Source organism: Tachysurus fulvidraco, chromosome 5 (genome assembly GCF_022655615.1).
Source record: "Tachysurus fulvidraco isolate hzauxx_2018 chromosome 5, HZAU_PFXX_2.0, whole genome shotgun sequence".
Taxonomy (NCBI): Eukaryota; Metazoa; Chordata; class Actinopteri; order Siluriformes; family Bagridae; genus Tachysurus; species Tachysurus fulvidraco.
In genome coordinates this window covers 11,475,446-11,495,666 of record NC_062522.1, presented here as the reverse complement: position 1 = coordinate 11,495,666, position 20,221 = coordinate 11,475,446, and the positions used below count along the sequence as shown (strand labels likewise).

The 20,221-nt window shown below is 38.0% G+C and overlaps 2 protein-coding genes across 9 annotated transcripts in view; both read left to right on the top strand.

Moving 5' to 3' along the window:
• The window catches only part of dlg1a (discs large MAGUK scaffold protein 1a), a 115,103-nt gene extending 112,602 nt beyond the window's left edge, over positions 1 to 2,501 (top strand). For all 8 annotated transcript variants that reach the window (XM_027146842.2, XM_027146841.2, XM_027146845.2 and 5 more), the window contains one exon: positions 741 to 2,501. In XM_027146842.2, the coding sequence (XP_027002643.1) occupies positions 741 to 847 (107 nt within the window). In that variant the 3' untranslated portion in view covers positions 848 to 2,501. The remainder of the gene's footprint in view (positions 1 to 740) is intronic.
• A 946-nt stretch (positions 2,502 to 3,447) lies between these two features.
• meltf (melanotransferrin) lies at positions 3,448 to 12,949 on the top strand. The gene is made up of 16 exons (XM_027147277.2): positions 3,448 to 3,786; positions 5,159 to 5,313; positions 5,772 to 5,871; positions 6,152 to 6,337; positions 6,537 to 6,687; positions 7,563 to 7,630; positions 7,808 to 7,992; positions 8,415 to 8,580; positions 9,145 to 9,296; positions 9,379 to 9,475; positions 9,639 to 9,833; positions 10,238 to 10,391; positions 10,472 to 10,539; positions 10,632 to 10,819; positions 10,926 to 11,118; positions 11,499 to 12,949. The coding sequence occupies exons 1-16, from the start codon at positions 3,738 to 3,740 to the stop codon at positions 11,564 to 11,566; spliced, it is 2,175 nt and encodes a 724-aa protein (XP_027003078.1). The 5' UTR covers positions 3,448 to 3,737; the 3' UTR covers positions 11,567 to 12,949.
• Positions 12,950 to 20,221: the final 7,272 nt, after the last annotated feature.

The window sequence follows — 20,221 nt, the reverse complement described above, 5'->3', positions numbered from 1 at the left end:
CCTATTTGTTTAGGATATCATACTGAACTGTAGCTTTACAATAACCCTTTACTAGGATGGTCAGGGCTTATACATTTTCCAGCATGAAAATGCTCCTGTGCACAAAGCAAGGTCCATGAAGACATGATTTGCCAATGCTGAAGTGGAAGAACGGTGTCCTGCACAGAGCCACGCTTGGAATAAACTGGAACACTGACTGCACTTCAGACCAAAGCACCAACAACAGTACCTGCCCTCACTAATGCCCTTGTGGCTTAATGAACACGAATCTCCACTTCAAAATCTCATGGAAAGCCATCTGAGAAGAGTGAAGGTTAATATAACAGCAAAGGGGGAATACATTTGGAATCAGATGTTCAATTAGCATATGTCTAAGGTGTGATGGTCAGATGTCCACAGACCTTCGGCCATTAGAATCTATGCTAATCTGCGTTTTATACAATTGAATGCATTGAGGATATTTGGAGTAATAATTTGGCCTGACATTACATTTTTTTTTTTTGCAATTTTCTGTCTGGTATTCTCAGCGCTTTCTTGAGTTGGATCTTACACATACAGTATATAAGCTTATGCCATAGAAACAAAATCTAAACAATATACTCACGCTACTGGTTCTATTTTCCCTGCTTTCATTTTATTTTGCTTATTGGTATTTATGGGTGTGGTATCAGTAAACCTACACCTTCAGCCCATACTGCAGAATTGCGATGATATACCCACTTTCTTTTCTTTTATCCTAGCCATTGTACAAGGGGACACATTGGAGGAGATCTACAACCAGGTTAAACAGATCATAGAAGATCAGTCTGGACCATTCATATGGGTGCCATCCAAGGAGAAACTGTGAGATGGCTGAAGTCAGAGAAACTATTTTTTTTTTTTCCACTTTTTTTTTCCTTCCTTTTTTGGGGGTGAATTGAAATAGGAAATGCTGCAGTATTTCAGGGTGTGTTTGTGAGAGTGGGCAGAGCTGATCCAGCACATCTCATCAAGACTCAATTCTGGAGCTCTGTGTTTCCACATTTCAGGTTGAAGTGCGACGCCTTACCAGGGCCTCACTGGGAGATTATATGGTACCACTTCCTTAATGTTTAAGGCAGGTGACTTTATAGATGGAAAAGATTTTAATGCATACACTTCTATTTTATTTGGGTTGTTTTTTCATATAGCAGTGCATAAAAAATGCACTTGTGTACGATCACTCGGAGCGACACTTTGCACGTTTTAGCACTAAAAGCATGTTTTGGATGGTTTTGTTCTAGTTAAACTACGTTAATTTTAAGTTTTCCTTAGTCATGTATTTTGAGCTACATTAACCACAGACACAAAATGTTTTATTTCTATCATACTGTATATTCCCAATGATCTTGTAATAGGATCAAAACATGTAACTTATGCAACTATCCAGCTTCTAAACTGCACAAACCAATGGATGGTTTGAATGGTGACCTGGCACAAAATATGATCATGGGTCAAGGATTTGTGGATGTTTACTGCTGATCAATGGTTAATGGTTTGAGATTTACTGTGGCATGGCTGAAAATGATTAAAATTCAGGTGAATGTGTATTTTAGGACATAAATTCACAATGCAAATCTTAAGAGAATTTACTGTACACTGAGATTTTAACATGTATCTAACCCTGAGTATACTGCCTATTTTTGTTATACTAAAAACTATATTGAGCTTTACTTAAAATCTAAAAATAAGGGAATAATTATCTTTATATTGAATATATATATATATGAAAATATATTAATCTATATGAATATAAAAAGAATATATTTTCCTTTACTTTCACTATAACTTTTTTTTCATGGCCCTCAGTGAAGATTGGGGCTCATTGGGCAGTTTTTCCAAACGCAGTCACTAGCAGCTTATTCTCCTCTGCCCTCTCTTCCATATGTCTCATGTGGTGTGCATGGTTTTAAGAGCAATAGTATTTATAAGACGTGTGTGTAATCAGTAAAAGAGCTGGAATACGCCTTTGTGTTTTGAGTTGTGAAGATGCTGGGTTTGTTACTGAAAGTCAGCAGAAGCCTGTTAACTCTCCTTTAGACACAGTGGTCACTCAGCTGGATGGAGAGGGTCTTCTGAGGCTCTCTCAAACACAAGCCTTTATTTCTCCACTGGAGGGCGCTCTCACCGAATCTCTCCCAGCTCTCCTTTTCATTGTCACTTGGAGATGATTGTTTTCTAAAAGACTGACTCGCTTCCACTGGACCATGGCTTTCTAACACATTTTTGACTGGACGTGTAAATATTCTGGTCTAATTCATTCCATTTGTCAAAAGACAAGAAGTGCTAATAAACAAATCACACTTTTATTTTATTTATTTTTTTCTTTATGTAATCACAGGAGGAGCAGCTCCCATTTTTATTCAGAATCAAATATGTCTGGTGATGAACGCAGTGGTTTTTTTTTTTTTTTTTAACATAACAGATCAGTTTTGTGATTGGAAAACCTGACTACTTGTCTAATAAATTATTTTATTCATGATGAGGAAATTTAGACTTTGGATTACTTATGATCAAACCGGTTCATTTAATTTCATATGAGCTCCTTGTTTAGAATAATCTATTACTGATTTAAATAAATTATGAAAGTATAAAAAATTCCACCATACACTTTAACAAAGATATGTAGATGATTTACTGTACGATATTAGCTTAAATTAAACATAAAGGACATTTTTTTATTTAGATTGCTTGATTTATGGTGCTCATCTAAGCAGGCTACCTTCCAGTTATAAAATAATAACCCACAGCACCTCCATAATCATCACTGACTTGATGGTTTGTTTTAACTGAAGCAAATGTTTCAATATGCTGAGGTAAACTAGTTAAGGTATGTGCAACACATCAAATCATATTTAGTGAATTGGAATAGTGCTACTGAAGTAGTTATGTGATTAGGAAGTAGTTCAGTTTATAAGTACATATGTTAATTTGATTTGTTCATAATACTTTCAGATTAATTTAGAACTGTGAGAGTAGGAGTTAATTGAGGATTATAGGAGCTAATCAAGCACTGGCTCATTTGCTGTGCATTTATTCGACTGTTACATCAGGTTCCTGCTCTGAATGTTGGCTCTTCAGGTCTGGATTCTGCTCGAGCCCTGGTGTTAGTGGCGCCCTTCACCTGAAGGGCTTCATTGTACTCTCTGTGGGCCCCATAGGTGGGGTTTGGAGAGTATGTGTAATGAAAGCCTTGTGTGTGTGTGTGTGTGTGTGTGTGTGTGTGTGTGTGTGTGTGTGTGTGTGTGTGTGTGTGTGTGTGTGTACGTGCGTTAATGTGTACATGTTTTTATAACGAAGCCCCATTCTCTCTCTCTCTCTCTCTCTCTCTCTCTCTCTCTCTCTCTCTCTCTCTCTCTCTCTGTGTGTGTGTGTGTGTGTGTGTGTGTGTGTGTGTGTGTGTGTGTGTGTGTGTGTGTGTGTGTGTGTGTGTGTGTGCATGCGTGCCTGCGTGTGTTTGTTTATGCGTGTGTGTGGGTTTGTGTGTGTGTTCGGGTTTACGCGCGCGCTTCTCCCTTGTACGTGTCACTTGAGGTGTAGGCCGCAATTTGAGGATCCGATTTCACTGACAATCGTGTATGATGAAATAAGATTAGACACTGAGATTACTGGACAAAAAAACCCACTTGGACTTTGTCTTGGTCTGGACTTTGTCCTTCAGGAGCTTTAGAAAGCAGGTAGTGTTGTAAATACAGCAGTTGAGAGCGCATTTGAGAGACATGGGCATGTGGACGGCACTGAGCGCGCTGCTCTTCATCACACACAGCGGTAAGACATGACATCTTTCACAGCCATCATTAACTACTCTATACACCCTGTAACCATATACAATCAATCCGATAAGTAAGTATAATCTTATAAGTAAATATTCGCATCTTATCCAGTGATTCAGGTGCGCGCGCGAGAAACTCACACAATTTTCATCCTCATTATTTATTTACATATTAAAATCATCAATTCTTTGTATGTAATGAAAAATACTTTTTTAAAGATTGCATTTTATTACCTTCTCATTACTAGTCCTTGTGATTCTTAAATAAAAGTGGGGAAAAAATAAAACAAGTAAATAAAGGCTTCAACATAAGATTTATGATGGTGTCATAATCTAAGGTGTACAGTCCATGTTAGTGGTTTGATTGAAGGAAAAGGAAATACTTTTAGTGCACATTTAAAAATGTGTAAACCTCTGACACACTCTAAAGTCCTAAAACACATCCTAGTAAGGGGTAGGCGGATTAATACAGAATTAGAGCTAGGATATTGTAAAAGTGTTGCATTAGTAATTGACATTATTTTTACATAATCATTTTGAAAGTATTGATGACGTGTTAAGATTAACTTAGTAGATTTTGAAGACATGGAAATTTGAAGATGAAGATGGATTAATTGCTAGCTAATTTTATGTCAGAATATATTATGTGCATGCAAATTGTCTTTATTTTTTTTTAATAATGTGTGAAGATTGAAATAATATCATATTTTTATATAACAATATAATATAGATAATATAATATAATCATAAGTGTAATGACTACCCTACATTTAGAGTAGTTTTTTACACTATGGGCTTTACAGGATGTGACAGGGTTAAATATATATTTACTAATTTGTAAGTTAAAAATACATTCTCAAAAAATCAAACAAACACTTAAATACACGAAAAAGTGGAAATTTGATAGAATGGGACACATTTCTACATCTGAACATGGGCTCTAATATGACAGCAAATATAAGATTCTCTGTTTCTCAAATAAGTTAAGTTGCACAATGTGTCCATTGTTAATGTAATTGTAGGACTATTGGCTTGTGCTAAAGCAAATGTGGTGCTGTATACAGCAGGCAGCATCATGTCTTATTACTGTAACCCAGAAAAAAAATAAAATCAGGGTAAAAGCAGAGCATTATTGTATGTACATTTATACATTATATACGAATTATGATTCTATTTTATCACTATTTATGTGGTGGGTTCTTTCAGGTTCTTTAGCATGACTTAGATATTCTGTGCATGATATTATGAAATGTCTTTTATAAATGTTTTTTTAAGATTGGTTTATTTTTGTGTTCTCCTTATATATATTTATTAAGAAAATAAACAAATCATCTGTATGTGTGTGGCTGTGTGTGGGTGTGTCTCTAGTGTGCAGCCAAACCAGCATAAGATGGTGCACAATTTCAGAACAGGAGCTGAGCAAGTGCAATTCCATGTCAACAGCGTTCAAAAGCGTCTCTATCCGGCCTCTAATGAACTGCGTACGCGCAAACTCCGTCACAGACTGTGCAGAAAAACTCATGGTAACATCTCCTACTGTATATAAAACCATCACGCTCAATAATAGCATAGGCATTGCTTTGTCATTTCTGTTGGTATCTTTTTCTTGACCAGTTTTGTCAAGTTTGAGCACAAAGCAAAGAAAACACTGTAGTAATAAATTTTACACATGGAAGATGATCTGGCATGAACTCTTATGCCATATTTTGCAATAAGGGACTGTGATAATAAATGGGACATGATCCCTCTAAGATTGTCGGTTCAGTTTTTATGTTAAAGGGACAGTATAATTATACACAGATTGCTCTGTATATCTACATTATTAAATAAACAAATTATAGTTTATAGTTCACACAGTATATCAGTTTCTGTCATTGTATTCTAAGAAATAAAAGCTTTTGAAATAAATTAAGCTTTGGCTAAAAAAAAGCTGTTTAAAAATCTCCAAACTTTATTACATAAGGCTATTCTCTGTGCTTAGGCAAATGAAGTTGATGCATTTTCTACCAGTGCCAAAGACATCTATGAGATTGGAAAGACAGCCACATTTAAAATTGCTGCAGCAGAGTCCAGTTCTGATGGTAATGAATTTCATTTTTTTTCTTTCTTAATATATTTTTTAATATCTGCTCATGAATTCTGCCCGCCTTAAAAAGTAAAGTCTGCTCATAAAAAAGTTAATTTAAGTAAAGTTGAAAGCCTAGAACTTGTGTTGGTCTGACAACAAATATTTATTAATAAGTTATTTTTGATATGATAAGGATTTATCTTTGCAGTCAAATTGCTTTGCATGAATTGTGTTATCTCTAAAGATTATATTGTACAGTGTTAATGCAGATGTTACCTCACACTGACTTATAGGTGAAGGAACAACATATTATGCAGTTGCTGTGGTGAAAAAGACAAATTCACACATTAATATCAACAACCTAAAAGGGAAGAAGTCATGCCACACTGGAATTGGGCGTACAGTTGGGTGGAACATGCCCATAGGCTATTTGATCGACAGTGGAAGGATGTCTGTTATGGCCTGTAACGTGACTCAAGGTGCACGCATCACTTCTAAGAGCACTATTTTCTGCTTTACTGTATGCTTTGCTGATTATGCATGATCATTTAAAAACTTTCTTGGCTGTGAGACAGTGTTAAAAAAAAATCCAATTTTGTGAATTGCTCAGTTATTAAAATGACAGAATAGAAGAGGACATTTGTGACTGAGAAACTTTGGGATTTGTTGGATATTTAGGGGTTGCGGAATTCTTTAACGCTAGCTGCATTCCTGGAGCAATTGGCCAGGACTCGTCTCTGTGCCAGCTCTGTGCCGGAGATGGAAGTGGAGGCCATAAATGTGAGGCAAGCAACAAGGAGAAATACTACTCATATAATGGAGCCTTCAGGTAATGTTCTTTTCTAAGATTTATATAAATATAAATTATTCCATTCCTGGACAATAAAGACACGGAACAATAAACAGACAAGAAAAAAACACACACAAGACAATACATATTTAGGACAATATATACACAACAAATAAATAAGGAAGACAAGAACATACTTAGGACATTAACTACACACAAAGATAAATATTCAGGACAACAAATACATGAGTCAGTGAATACTCAGAACAACAAATCATTAAGACAGTATATACACAGGAAAATAAAAACACAGGACAAAAACAGCAGAAAAGAGAATAAAAGTACTATGTGCTTTTGTTTTTGTTGTGTTCAGGTATGTTGGCCCACCCTTTCCTAAATCCGTTCCCACCTCTGCACACCTGTTCCTTGTGTTTCAATAATTGCCTTCCCTATTTATACCCGTTGTGTGTTTTTGCTGTCTTTCTCTCTTGTTTTTTGTCTTTTGGTTGCTACTGTTTCTGTGTTCCTTGTGTTTCTTATTTTTTTCCCCCTAGATAAAACCCCCTTTTTATGACATCCCTGTATTTGGGTCTTTTATCCATGAAGACACCCTTGTTCCCTGACAAAAACACTACAAAACAAGACACTAAATAGCTTATACAGGACAACATTTAATCAGGACAGTAAATACAAACATACAACAAATGCTTACATACAACACTGCTCATTAATTAGACAGGACAAACGAAGATGATTGGATGGAAGAGACCAAACAATTGTCTCTAAACTACAGACCTAACCCTAACCTGCCGTTAAAAAAAAGAAAAAGTAGAAAAAAAGATAAAGAAAATACTTAAGCGATACTGTTTAAATTAGTGTTCTTTGTTTACTTAATGGATTTTTGGTTTCTCCAGGTGCCTTGCTGATGATGCAGGAGAAGTAGCTTTTGTTAAGCACACCACAGTTGGTGAAAACACTGATGGTAAGCCCATTTCATTTCAAGTGATTATTTTATTATTCCTTCAATATGGACGAGACAAACACAGCAAAAGAGTTTAGCAGAGGACAGATTAGATCACAGGAGCAGCAGCAGGATAAACATGACATAGTAAAGCAAAGGAGATCTAGATTGATTTTCTCTTTCTCTCTTTTCTTTTAGGAAAAGGTGAAACATGGGCACAGGGTCTCAAGTCTACTGACTTTGACCTGCTTTGCCCAGATGGAAGTCGGAGTCCTGTCTCAGAGTACAGGCGATGCAATCTGGCCCGAGTGCCATCCAGAGGCATTGTGGCCCACAGCAACATCGACAGCGCTGTCATATACAACATGCTTAGCGATGGACTGGTAAGAGCACTGAACTTAAAATATTGTGTGATAAGTGCTTTATACCACAATGCTTTTGAATTCTTATATCTATTCTTCAGAAAGTATTCAGTGTATTTCCTCAAATGTCAGCTCTGGCAGTAGTTCCATCTGTAACTCAAATCACAGCTTTATTTTAATGTACTCATTCTAATATGAGACTTGAATAAGCAGATGCAACAAGATTATAAGATTGGAATTATACATATAGTATACAATAAAATAATACATCCTGATTGCACATAGCACCACCACAGAACTGATTACTGTAAAATATAATATCATGCCCCGTCTCGTATTATTCCATACTTAGTGATCATTTTATCAAATTTTAATAAATAATTTCCTTGCATATGTTGATCTCCAGTATTAAAAACAATTTTTTTCTTTTATTTTCCCCTCAGAGAAAGTCTGGCTTTTCCATTTTCTCTTCAGTGGTATTTCATGGTGAAAACCTGTTGTTCAGTGACAGCTCTACAAAGTTTATCCCTGCTGGAAGTGATGAATACATTCATTGGCTGGGAGAAAAATACTATAACATACTGAGAGCTATGAACTGCTCTAGTGCTGGTAATCAGATTAATATTTGTATCCATATTCAGATTAATCAGATGCATTGAAATCACCAATGATAACTGAACACAATTTATGTTTAAAAAAGCCCGCATCTAAATTAGGGCTAGAAAAAAAAATCATATTATTTATTTACTTGTTTGATTGCTTGTGAATATCCCATATATACCACACATAATTTTATATTAGTACTATGTATCTATTTATGAAAAGGATATGAGAATTATTTCTGTTCACATGTTTTTTTAATATAATTTGACTTAAAAACAATTAGGTATCTAACCATATAATTACAAAAGTTTACTGTAATACAATGGCAGAGAGAAATAACAGTACATTTTAATCTATATTAATATACAACATAGACAGGGCTGGCTCTTCTGAATTGCTGTTGTTTTGATTTTATAGAACTTGCTTTCACATATACTCACATACATACACTGCTTTGTTTCCTTTTTTTATGAGTTTCTTATCCTATATATTTCCATATGTATGTACAGAAGCGGTTATGTTGCATGTGTGTTGCACTCATATGTATGGTGTGTGTGTGTATGCTTTTAGATGTACCTGAGATTCTGACCTGGTGTGTGCTGTCTAACGGAGAGCAGCGGAAATGTGAAGACATGGCGCTAGCCTTCAAAACAAAAAATCTCTTACCTAACATCCAGTGTTTATTTGGAAAATCTGTGGAGGACTGCATGGAGAAAATACAGGTAGAACAATTCAGTGAACTGAAATGTTCTTACACATAGATGTTTTCTGAAGTTTTCTCAAGTCTTCATTCTGTATACACAGAATAAAAAGGCAGATGCCATCACTCTTGATGGTGGCTATATCTACACAGCAGGGAAAACATATGGTCTGGTGCCTGCTGCAGGAGAAAGCTACACAGGTTTGAGCCAGCCTTATGATGTCTCATTGTTTTCATATTAGTGGGTGTAGCATTGTCAGTGTCACAAGGTTTTCATTGGTGTTCACCTATGTACTAAGTTGCAGTACACTTCTGCCAAGCCTCTGGGACAATTCATACTCAATTCATATGTTTTGCCATTTAGGGGACACCGATGGCAGCAGCTACTATGCTGTGGCTGTATTAAAGAGAACCAACAATGACATCCAGAGATTCAGTGATCTGAGGGGACGGACATCTTGTCACACAGGCTACGGCAGGACTGCTGGCTGGAACATTCCACTAGGCCTGCTCATTGAGAAAGGCCTAATCAGACCGCAGAAATGCCAAGCTGCTCAAGGTTAGTAAACAGTGCTTCTCTTTGTATCACTACTGCAGTTATTTAGTTCAAGGTCTGTATTCCACATGCTTTGGTATTTGTATTATCAGTACTGTTAGTGAATGTTTGTGGTTTAGTGCTTGGTTTAGCTTGTTTGCTGTATTTAATTGTAACTTCCTTGTAACTTCTGTGGCTCATACGACATTTGTAAAACTTCTGGTGCCAGCATCAGTACTATGTAGCATGTAGAAATTAATAGAAATTAATGTGAAATTAATAAATGCCTTATTACTAGGCTAATTATGGTATAGTGTGTTTACAGGTATAATTGCCTTACAAATTTCAAACTCTTTCAAACCCTAGTGTTAAGGATGAATAAATATTTACTGGATTTAAGACTATCCATGTCCATTATTTCCCCCTAGCTGCCGGAGGGTTCTTTAAATCGAGCTGTGTACCTGGTGCCAATGAGCCTGGATTTCCCAGCAACCTTTGTGCGCAGTGCATCGGAGATGCCAGTGGCCAGAACAAATGTGTTAAAGGCAAGGACCTGTATGATGGTTACAATGGAGCTTTCAGGTAACTTAATGATTTTTTACTGTAGTTGTATATATTTTTTTGCATTTCAGAATAAATGTATTAATGACCTCTTGTTTCAGGTGTCTGGTTCAGGGAGGAGGCGAGGTTGCATTTGTGAAACATTCCACAGTTTTCCAGAATTCTGATGGTGAAGCACGCTTAGCATTTTTCAGTAATTAAAATCCTAAATAAATCAGAAAGATGAATGGTGCTTACTAAGTATAAAAATTTCATTCTCAGGCAATGGTACAGATCCTTGGTCCCTCAACTTGAAGTCGAAAGATTTCCAACTGCTGTGTTCTCAAGAGTCTCGAGCTAATGTCATTCAGTATAAACATTGTAATCTTGCCCGAGTCCCGTCTCATGCTGTGATGGTCCGGCCCGACACCAACCCTCACGTTATCTTTGGTCTTTTGGACAAAGCACAAGTAAGACTTATGTAGCTTAAAAGATCAGCATTTCTTTTTGATTGAGATGGCAAAAACATGTTTAATAATCTTGTACAATGCTCATGTTTGGCTTTACTCTCTTTAGCAATTCTATGGGGTCAACACTAACTCAGACTTTAAGATGTTTAACTCTAGTCGATATGACGGATCAGACCTGATCTTTAAAGACTCCACAGTAACCATAATTGGTGTTGGCGAGAAAAAGTCCTATGAGGGTTGGCTTGGCCAGAGCTACGTGGATGCCCTCTTAGCCATGGAGTGCACTAACTCTTCAGCAGGTGAACACGTTTCTATTCTCAAAATGAGGCATGGGTAAAGTTTTTATATTTATCTAAAAGAGACATGAGTGGATAGTTTTACTGTCTCACAGCTCCAGGCCGTCACTGCGTTACTGTCTGTGTGGAATTTAGCATGTTCTCCCTGTGTCCATGACCATTTCCTTACCAAACCTGTTAGTAGTTTAACTATGCTAAAATGCCCCTGGTTGAAAATGAGTGTGTGAATGTGTCTACACGATGGACTTGCACGATGGATTAGACATGCAGTAACTTTTCTCTTTTCTTGTGTGTGTGTGTGTGTGTGTGTGTGTGTGTGTGTGTGTGTGTGTGTGTGTGTGTGTGGATATGTGTGTGTGGATATGTGTTGATTTCTTCTGCAGTGGTGTCTTCTGCCTCTGCACTTCTGCTGACCAGCTTGGCTGTGCTCATCGCTCTTTTGGTTGTGTAGCAGGTCCCCAAGGATTCTATTTCCAGGAACTATTTCCATTTTATCCTGGCATATATATATATATATATATATATATATATATATATATATATATATATATATATATATATATATATATACACACACACATGTCTACTGCAGCAAAGCTACTGTAAACTATATCAGCCGATATCTTAATTATACGATGAGCATACACTTGGGTATTGCTTTTAATTAGCTATTTACCAAAACCAAATTGTTTGAATCAGCACTGCTTTTGATGTATAATTACTTGATACATTGATATTTATGCAATACACAGTATCTGTCCTAATGACATGTTAGATAAACACACCCATTCCGCACTCTGTTATCCATACCATAACATTTCTGTTATTTTTTTCTCCTGGTAGTCTTATAATTGGACATTAGCTTAGAACATCTGAGCTATCACTGCCTGCTTGGTTTAGTTAATCATTACAATGAAAAATGTCTGTGCTAGTCCAAGAATTAATTCAGTGTGGTTTGTAAAGTAAAAGCTCTTGAATGTTAGAGTAATCTAGGATATAAAGACTAGGATCCCCAAACTTTAGGTGCATTTTTCCTGCCTTTGTCATGACAGCATTTTCTTCCATGTTCACTGTATTTGCTAAATATTTATCAGTGCACATTCACATTTGAGTGGTCAGTTACCTGAAGGCAACAGCCATATCAGTGTATATGCATTGCTTGTTACATATTTATTGACTTCAGTGTTCTGTGAATATCTCTTCAATAATTCTGTACTTTAAGGCACACGTTCTAGCTGAAGCCTTTTTCTGTTGTATCACTGAGTATACGTTGGTCACTTATGAGGAGAAAAAGGCTAAACTGATTCACTTATTTTTACCCTGTATTTCAAGAGAAATATCAAGATTAGATTCCCTCTTGCCTTTTGAGAATCTGTCTTTCAGGATCAAATATTTTTAAAAGTAACTACATGTTAACCACATAATCAACATGTATAATAGTCTGAGGATTCCCCCATTTCTGAATTTTCACACCTTCTCTTTGTGTTTTATTCATATTAGTGTTTTATTCATATTTGACAGATTACAACAGATTACTATTCAGATTTTTCATGAAATATTGAAGATGCTTTGTAGACCTGCACTTTTTGTGTCACTGTTGCAATTTGTTTAATTTTCACAGAGAAATGTATTTTTATATAAAGATCACATTATTCACCTTATCGGTGTATATGTACTGACACACTGATTTCTTGCTTCACTGCATTGCAATTTCTTCAATGAAATGATCGAGATGTAACTAATATTTAGTTGCCAGGCCAGTGAGTCTGCTGAAGTATTATTACATGTTGCCCACATAGGGTCCTTTGTTGTTCAATAAACATGCATAGTAAAAGTGTTGTCATTTCTATTTTGTGACTTGTGTAGTCAGCAGTCTGCATTGTGTCTTCTCAGTTTCATAGATTTAGCTATGACTTGATTTGGAAGCTTTTAAGGAAAAGATTGATGTGTTAAATGACTGCCTAATAGTCTGTTGTTCAGTGTTTATAAAAGGGAGTATAACTAACCCTAGGTGCTACTAACCCTAGGTGCATTTTGTAGACAAAGCATATCGTAAATGATAGTACCAATATACTTGAAAGTCATTAATTTACTGTAATTAGAACTACTAATATGCTTACAGTAAAAAAGTAACTGGCTGTAACGGGCCTTTTGTTGACACTATATAATACAAGAAAAAAAAGTTTATGAAAATGAGCCATAGGTCATGGAAAAGTTTTATGACTCTGCATTTGCACAACTCAGACTTAGGATCAACTATAAAATATGTCTTTTTTTTTGTACTTTTTTTATGAGCCATGTCATTTTAAAAGATGTCAAAGTTTATGTAGTTACACTAAAGAAATACATTAAAACACATACAAGGGAATTGTTAACCTGAGTTTGATTATTTCACAGTTAAATAAAACAAAATGTCTTTCATATTTTTTCAGAATATTTGTGACAATGTTCAGTTTTGTATAGACCACATTTATGGACTAATATTTAAAAAGAAAATATTTTTTGGATTTAAATTAATCTCCAGTTCTAGTTTGAGGTGCTGTAAATCTAAAGCTGTCTCCATGTGCTATCAGACTTGTTGTAAATCTGAGTTTACAACCTAAAACATGCAATTGAACATCTGGATGCACATGTGGCAGTGTGGAAAACAATTATATTGCCCATATCTCTGAATGTTAATAACCTTTACACTTTCACAGTGGTGGAGCAAATCTATACCTCATGTTAACTTGATTGAAAAGATCTGGGGAGAAGCATGTTAAGGCAAAAAGCATAAAATGGATTAAGAGCTTTATAAATCTGGATTGCTACAATCAGTAGTCACAAAGCAAAAAGTGGAAATACATATGACAGAGTTACCAACACCGGTTTAATAATGCCTCATGAACACTGATAACAATAACTGAGTAATATAATTAATGTTAAGGCACAATAGTTTATGATTAACCCTCCTGCATACCGAGTCAACTTGACCTTGTCTGTTTTGACTGCTTATAAAAAATTAAGTATATATGATATCTTTTTTTCAACTTTTTGTCAAACTTGTTTCCAACATATTAACATATATTTTGCAAAATATTTTAAAATATTTGGTATAATAAACTTTATTTATATACAAAAATGCCTCATTTTTAGTAAAACATTTTTTTTTTATTATTATTTTCACTATAGATGCACAAAAGTTAATGCACAATTACAGGCTGGTATATTTCAAAGCCAGGAGAATGTTTTGAAGCCATTTTGACCATTTTTAATGTCAATAAATAATAAAAAAATGTTTTTTACAGGTCAAATTGACTTTAATGCTTATAAATCAAAAAACTATACAATCATCACCATTCTGTGTGTTCAGCTTACATTTGTGAACATTTTACACTTGTAATGTATATTTTGCCTACCAGATGCCATCTGATCACCCAAAAACAGGCTACACACACACACACACACACACACACATACACACACCACTCAAAAAAATGACATAATTTCTTGTGAATAAAACTTCTTTTATCAGCGCGGATCTGTCAGGGATCTGCACGGACTTTTGGCCATGTGCGTTTGTGTTTGTTTTTGTCACATGATTGCCCCGCCTTCGTCTGCTCCTCCCGGTCATCACACCTGTTCCCCTTTGTGTCTGATCCCCATTGTGTTATGTATTAAACCCATTTCATGTGAAGCTATCCTGCGAACGGGTCTGTCTCCCTATCCTCCTGCATCCGGGGGCTGACAGAATGGCTTTTATTATATTTAATTTGTAAACAATAAACCTCATGAAGTTATGCCACGTTTTTGAGTAAAATAAACAGGAAATTATTAAATATTATAAACATCCCCAGGTCAAAGCTGACTGATGCAACTAAATTCATAAATAACTTGTTAAATAACACTTGTTAGGGGAAAGATGAATTATAAATAAAACCACTTCCTTTTAACTACAATACATATTAATCCAAGGCTGCGAACTCTCACGCATTCAGTGTGAGACTCACGCAATTGACCCAATTCTCATGCTCTCTTACCACACCCCCCATATTCTCATGCAGACTGGTGCAGCAGTGAGGGAAAAAAATCGCGCCGCATCATCTCGCAAAGCAACGCACCGAAAGACCAGTCAGACAGTGTAGTGAGTTTTTTGTGACAATTGGGAGGAAAATACACAATTTATTCCCATAAACTGTGTAGTCAGCCGTTCTCCCTCCCATCTGCACCGTGAGAATTGTGAATGCAGGCAGGTCAGTGAGTTACAGGGCGCTCCGTGTCTCCGTCCAGTTTAGGCTAGTAACTAATAGGCCTATGCTGTTATATAGTTTATATAGAATTAAGTTAGCATTAGCAGAGTTGTTTGTTTTGCAGCACTGAGCAGTTATTTTACATAATTTTATCATAAAAAACAGTACAAAAGTATTTCCAGATGATAAATATCTGGACATGCCTAGTAGTTAATGTTAATTATTGTTTTCTAACAACAGAATGTCTTAGAAAACAGAAGTCAACGACATCCCAATCAATGACTAAGGCTGCAAAATCAGCCACCAGCACTTACAATAGAGCACATGTTAATCCTATTTCTGTAAAATGTTTGTGAAAATTAAATGTACTGTAATGTAAATCCCCCATGAAATTCTGTACAGAAATTCTGATACCAAATACTTTGACAGTCAATATATTCTTAATACACACCAAGCCCGCCCCTCCATAAGCCCCTCCCCATAACCAAAGCCCCACGCAACCCAAAATCTCACTCAAAATTTGACAACCCTGATTATTAAACTATCTTTTGATTCAGAATGCATACAAGGAATCCATACAGTATACACAATTTTCTTATTAATATACTTAATATTTTTAAGATTTGTATATTGTTAAAAAAAATTATTATTTACAAACAAATTAACAACAATTATTATTATAATCTTTTTAAACAAACATGATTGTATTCCTTCCTATAATTGATTCAAGATGGCGCCGTGAATGGCAGCCTCAGTGCTTAGCTCCGCAGTGTTTGTTCCGTTTTTGTTAGTTTTTCCTGTTCTTTGTCAAGAAACCCTGATCAGAGTCACCAGAGATGAACTGCTGAACATTCGGCAGTACACAACACAAGATATTTTTTTGTTTTTTGAGTATTCCGACGTTTTGCTGAATATCGTAGTTGGTGGAGCGGCTGCGCTGTTTAAGGACTGTAAAAAGATGGACTAAGGAAGCGGAGCAGGATTTACAAGCCTGTTTCGCTCTCACAGATTGGACTTGGTTTTTGAAGTTGCTGCCTCTGACCTGGATGAGCTCACAGAGTCTGTAACATCATATATCAGTTTTTGTGAGGATGTGTGCATTCCCACCAGGACTCACTTAACCTACAACAATGACAAGCCATGGTTCACTGCGAAACTCAGCCAGCTCTGTCAGGCCAAAGTGGATGCTCACAGAAATGGGGATAGACTCTTGTACAAACAGGCCAAATACACACTAGAAAAGGTGATCGGAGTGGCAAAGAGGAATTATTCTGAAAAATTACAGATTCAGTTTTCCTCAAATGACTCAGTTTCAGTGTGGAAAGGTCTGAAAGCCATCACCAACACGACACCATCCCCCAGCACTGTTACGAATCAACAACTGGCAGACGACCTGAATGAGTTCTACTGCAGGTTTGAAAAAGCCCAATTCTCACCTTCTGTAACCCCCGAATCAGCCACACCTTCAATCCAGTTCAGTGAAGATGATGTGTGTCAGGTCTTCAGGAAGATCAAGAGAAGAAAGGCTCCAGGCCCAGACAGCGTTTCACCAGCCTGTCTGAAAGCCTATGCTGATCAACTGGCCCCCATCTTCATGCGGATATTCAACACGTCACTGGAGCAATGTGAAGTACCCTCATGCTTCAAAAGCTCCACCATCATCCCATCCCAAAGAAACCCAAAATTACCGGACTTAATGACTACAGACCTGTGGCTCTAACATCTGTGGTCATGAAATAATTTGAAAGACTGGTTCTGGCTTATCTGAAGGACATTACTGGACCCTTACTGGACCCTCTGCAGTTTGCCTACAGAGCAAACAGGTCTGTGAATGATGCAGTCAATATGGGACTGCATTATGTTCTGCAGCATCTGGACAGACCAGGGACTTATGTGAGGATCCTGTTTGTGGACTTCAGCTCTGCTTTCAACACCATCATCCCATCACTCCTTCAGCCCAAATTAACCCAGCTCTCCGTGCCCTCTACTGTCTGTCAGTGGATCACCAGCTTTCTGACAGACAGGCAGCAGCTAGTGCGACTGTGAAAACTCAAATCCAGCACATGCACCATCAGCACTGGCGTTCCTCAGGGTTGTGTACTCTCCCCACTGCTCTTCTCCCTGTACACAAATGACTGCACCTCTAATGACCCCTCTGTGAAGCTCCTGAAGTTTGCAGACGACACCACACTGATCGGCCTCATCCAGGACGGTGACAAGTCTGCTTACAGACTGGAGGTTGACAGCTGGCTGTCTGGTGCAGCCTTAACAACCTGGAGCTGAACACGCTAAAGATAGTGGAGATGATAGTGGACTTCAGGATAAACCCCCCTGCTCTTCCCCAACTTACCATCATGGACAGCATTGTCACAGCAGTGGAGTCATTCAGATTCCTGGGAACCACAATGTCCCAGGACATGAAATGGGACATTCACATAGACTCCATTCACAGGGCAAAGTCAATCACTCTGGACCAGCAGGGATGCCCAGACTTCCCTCTCCCCAGACACTTCCTCCAGCTCTTCCGGGGGAATACCGAGGTGTTCCCAGGCCAGCCGAGAGACATAGTGCCTCCAGCGTGTCCTAGGTCTTACCCGGGGCCTCCTCCCGGTTGTCCATGCCCGGAAAACCTCCCCAGGGAGGCGTCCAGGAGGCATCCGAAACAGATGCCCGAGCCACCTCAGCTGGCTCCTCTCGATGTGGAGGAGCAGTGGCTCTACTCTGAGCTCCTCCCGAGTGACCGAGCTCCTCACCCTATCTCTAAGGGAGCGCCCAGCCACCCTGCGGAGGAAACTCATTTCGGCCGCCTGTATCCGGGATCTCGTCCTTTCGGTCATGACCCAAAGCTCATGACCATAGGTGAGGGTAGGAACGTAGATCGACCGGTAAATAGAGAGCTTCGTCTTGTGGCTCAGCTCTTTCTTCACCACAACCTTCCATCCTTCCCTCACTCGTAAACGAGACCCCAAGATACTTAAACTCATCCCCGCCGCTTCACACTCGGCTGCAAACCGTCCCAGTGCACGCTGAAGGTCCTGGTTTGAGGAAGCCAGCAGGACAACATCATCTGCAAAAAGCAGAGACGAAATCCTGTAGTCCCCAAACCGGACCCCCTCCGGCCCCATACTGCGCCTAGAAATCCTGTCCATATAAGTAATGAACAGGACCGGTGACAAAGGGCAGCTCTGCCGGAGTCCAACATGCACTGGGAACAAGTCTGACTTACTGCCGACAATGCGAACCAAACTCCTGCTCCGGTCATATAGGGACCGGACAGCCCTTAACAGAGGGCCCCGGACCCCATTCTCCCAGAGCACCCCCCACAGGTCACCACGAGGGACACAGTCGAATGCCTTCTCCAGATCCACAAAACACATGTGTATGAAATGTGCTACGGTATAAATAAACTTGCCTTGCAGTGTCATAGACTAAAATGATGGAGAAAAGGAAAATGGACATAAGATCATTTTTCAGTGCACCTAAACGCCAAGTAAGTACAAAAAGTGCACATATTAAGGCAATTTGGTTTTAAGAATGGGTGCTTATGAAAATACTAATGTCATAATATCAATTACAGGCAAAGGAGAAAGAAATTATTGAGGGACAGGTAGAGCAGGGTCAATCAGATGTACAGTGTCAGGTAAGTGTGTTTTGCTTTAATTGAAGGAATAATGACAGGTTTTTTCTGGGGTGAACAATTTCTTTAATGTTTTCGGATGAACATCACAGGCTCACCAATTTACAGTATGATCTGTCAATTTAACAAGTGTAATATAAACAAGTTAGTTATTATGAGTATGGAAAACATCTTTTCCTGCATTTTTTCTGCTTCAGAAGTCAGTGTGTTCTGAGACAGTGAGAGTAGAGGAAGGGGCAGGTTCAGAACCAGGGAGGGAGCCAGAGACAGCAGAACAAAGAGATGATATTGCCAGCACCAGCACAGGGAGCACAGTTTTTCGTTTAGATCTCAGTGCCTGCACAAAGCCATACCAACCACCTCCCCAGTGTATCGAAAAACAAATACTTTCAAATAAGTCATTGACATTTCAAGAGAAATGGTATCAAGACTTTCCATGGCTACATTACAGTCCATCAGTGAAAAGGGTCTTATGTTTTTACTGCAGCAAAGGTGTTTCAAACCAGTCCTCTTTAGGTCATAGACCTGATACTGCTTTCATTAGTGCAGGCTTTATAAATTGGAAGAAAGCCATTGAAAAATTTACATCACACCAGACCTCTGAAGCCCACCAACATTATGTGACAGTCACTGCACGTCAGCCACACCCAATTAGCGCCCAGTTATCTAGTGCACGGCATAAACAGCAGGCGGTGGCAAGACATTGCTTCAGGAAAATTGTTAGCTCTGTTCAGTATGTGGCAAGGCAAGGACAATCTTTAAGAGGCCATACTGAAGAAAGTGGGAATCTGTATCAGCTCATAAGACTTAGGGCAGAAGAGGATGATCCAGTTTTATTGAAATGGTTAACAGATCGTGCCACTGCATATGTAAGCCCTAAATCGCAGAATGAAATCCTGAACATTATGGCCAATACAATAATCCAAGGGATTGCAAGTGAGATTAGGTCTCAAGCCCTTGTTCAGTTTTCTGTAATAGTTGATGGCACCCAGGATATTTCTGGTATTGAGCAGGAAAGTGTCTGTCTGCGCTATGTGGACCATGACCTTATGCCACATGAGGAGTTTATTGGGTTGTACAATTTATCAGAGACAACAGGCCAAGGCATTGCCAAAATGGTTACTGATGTGTTGTTGAGGCTTATTCTGCCAATGTTTGCTTTACGTGTCTTAGTTTCAATGTCTAAGTTACGATGGTGGGTCCAACATGGCAGGAAAGTACAGTGGTGCACAGGCAATAG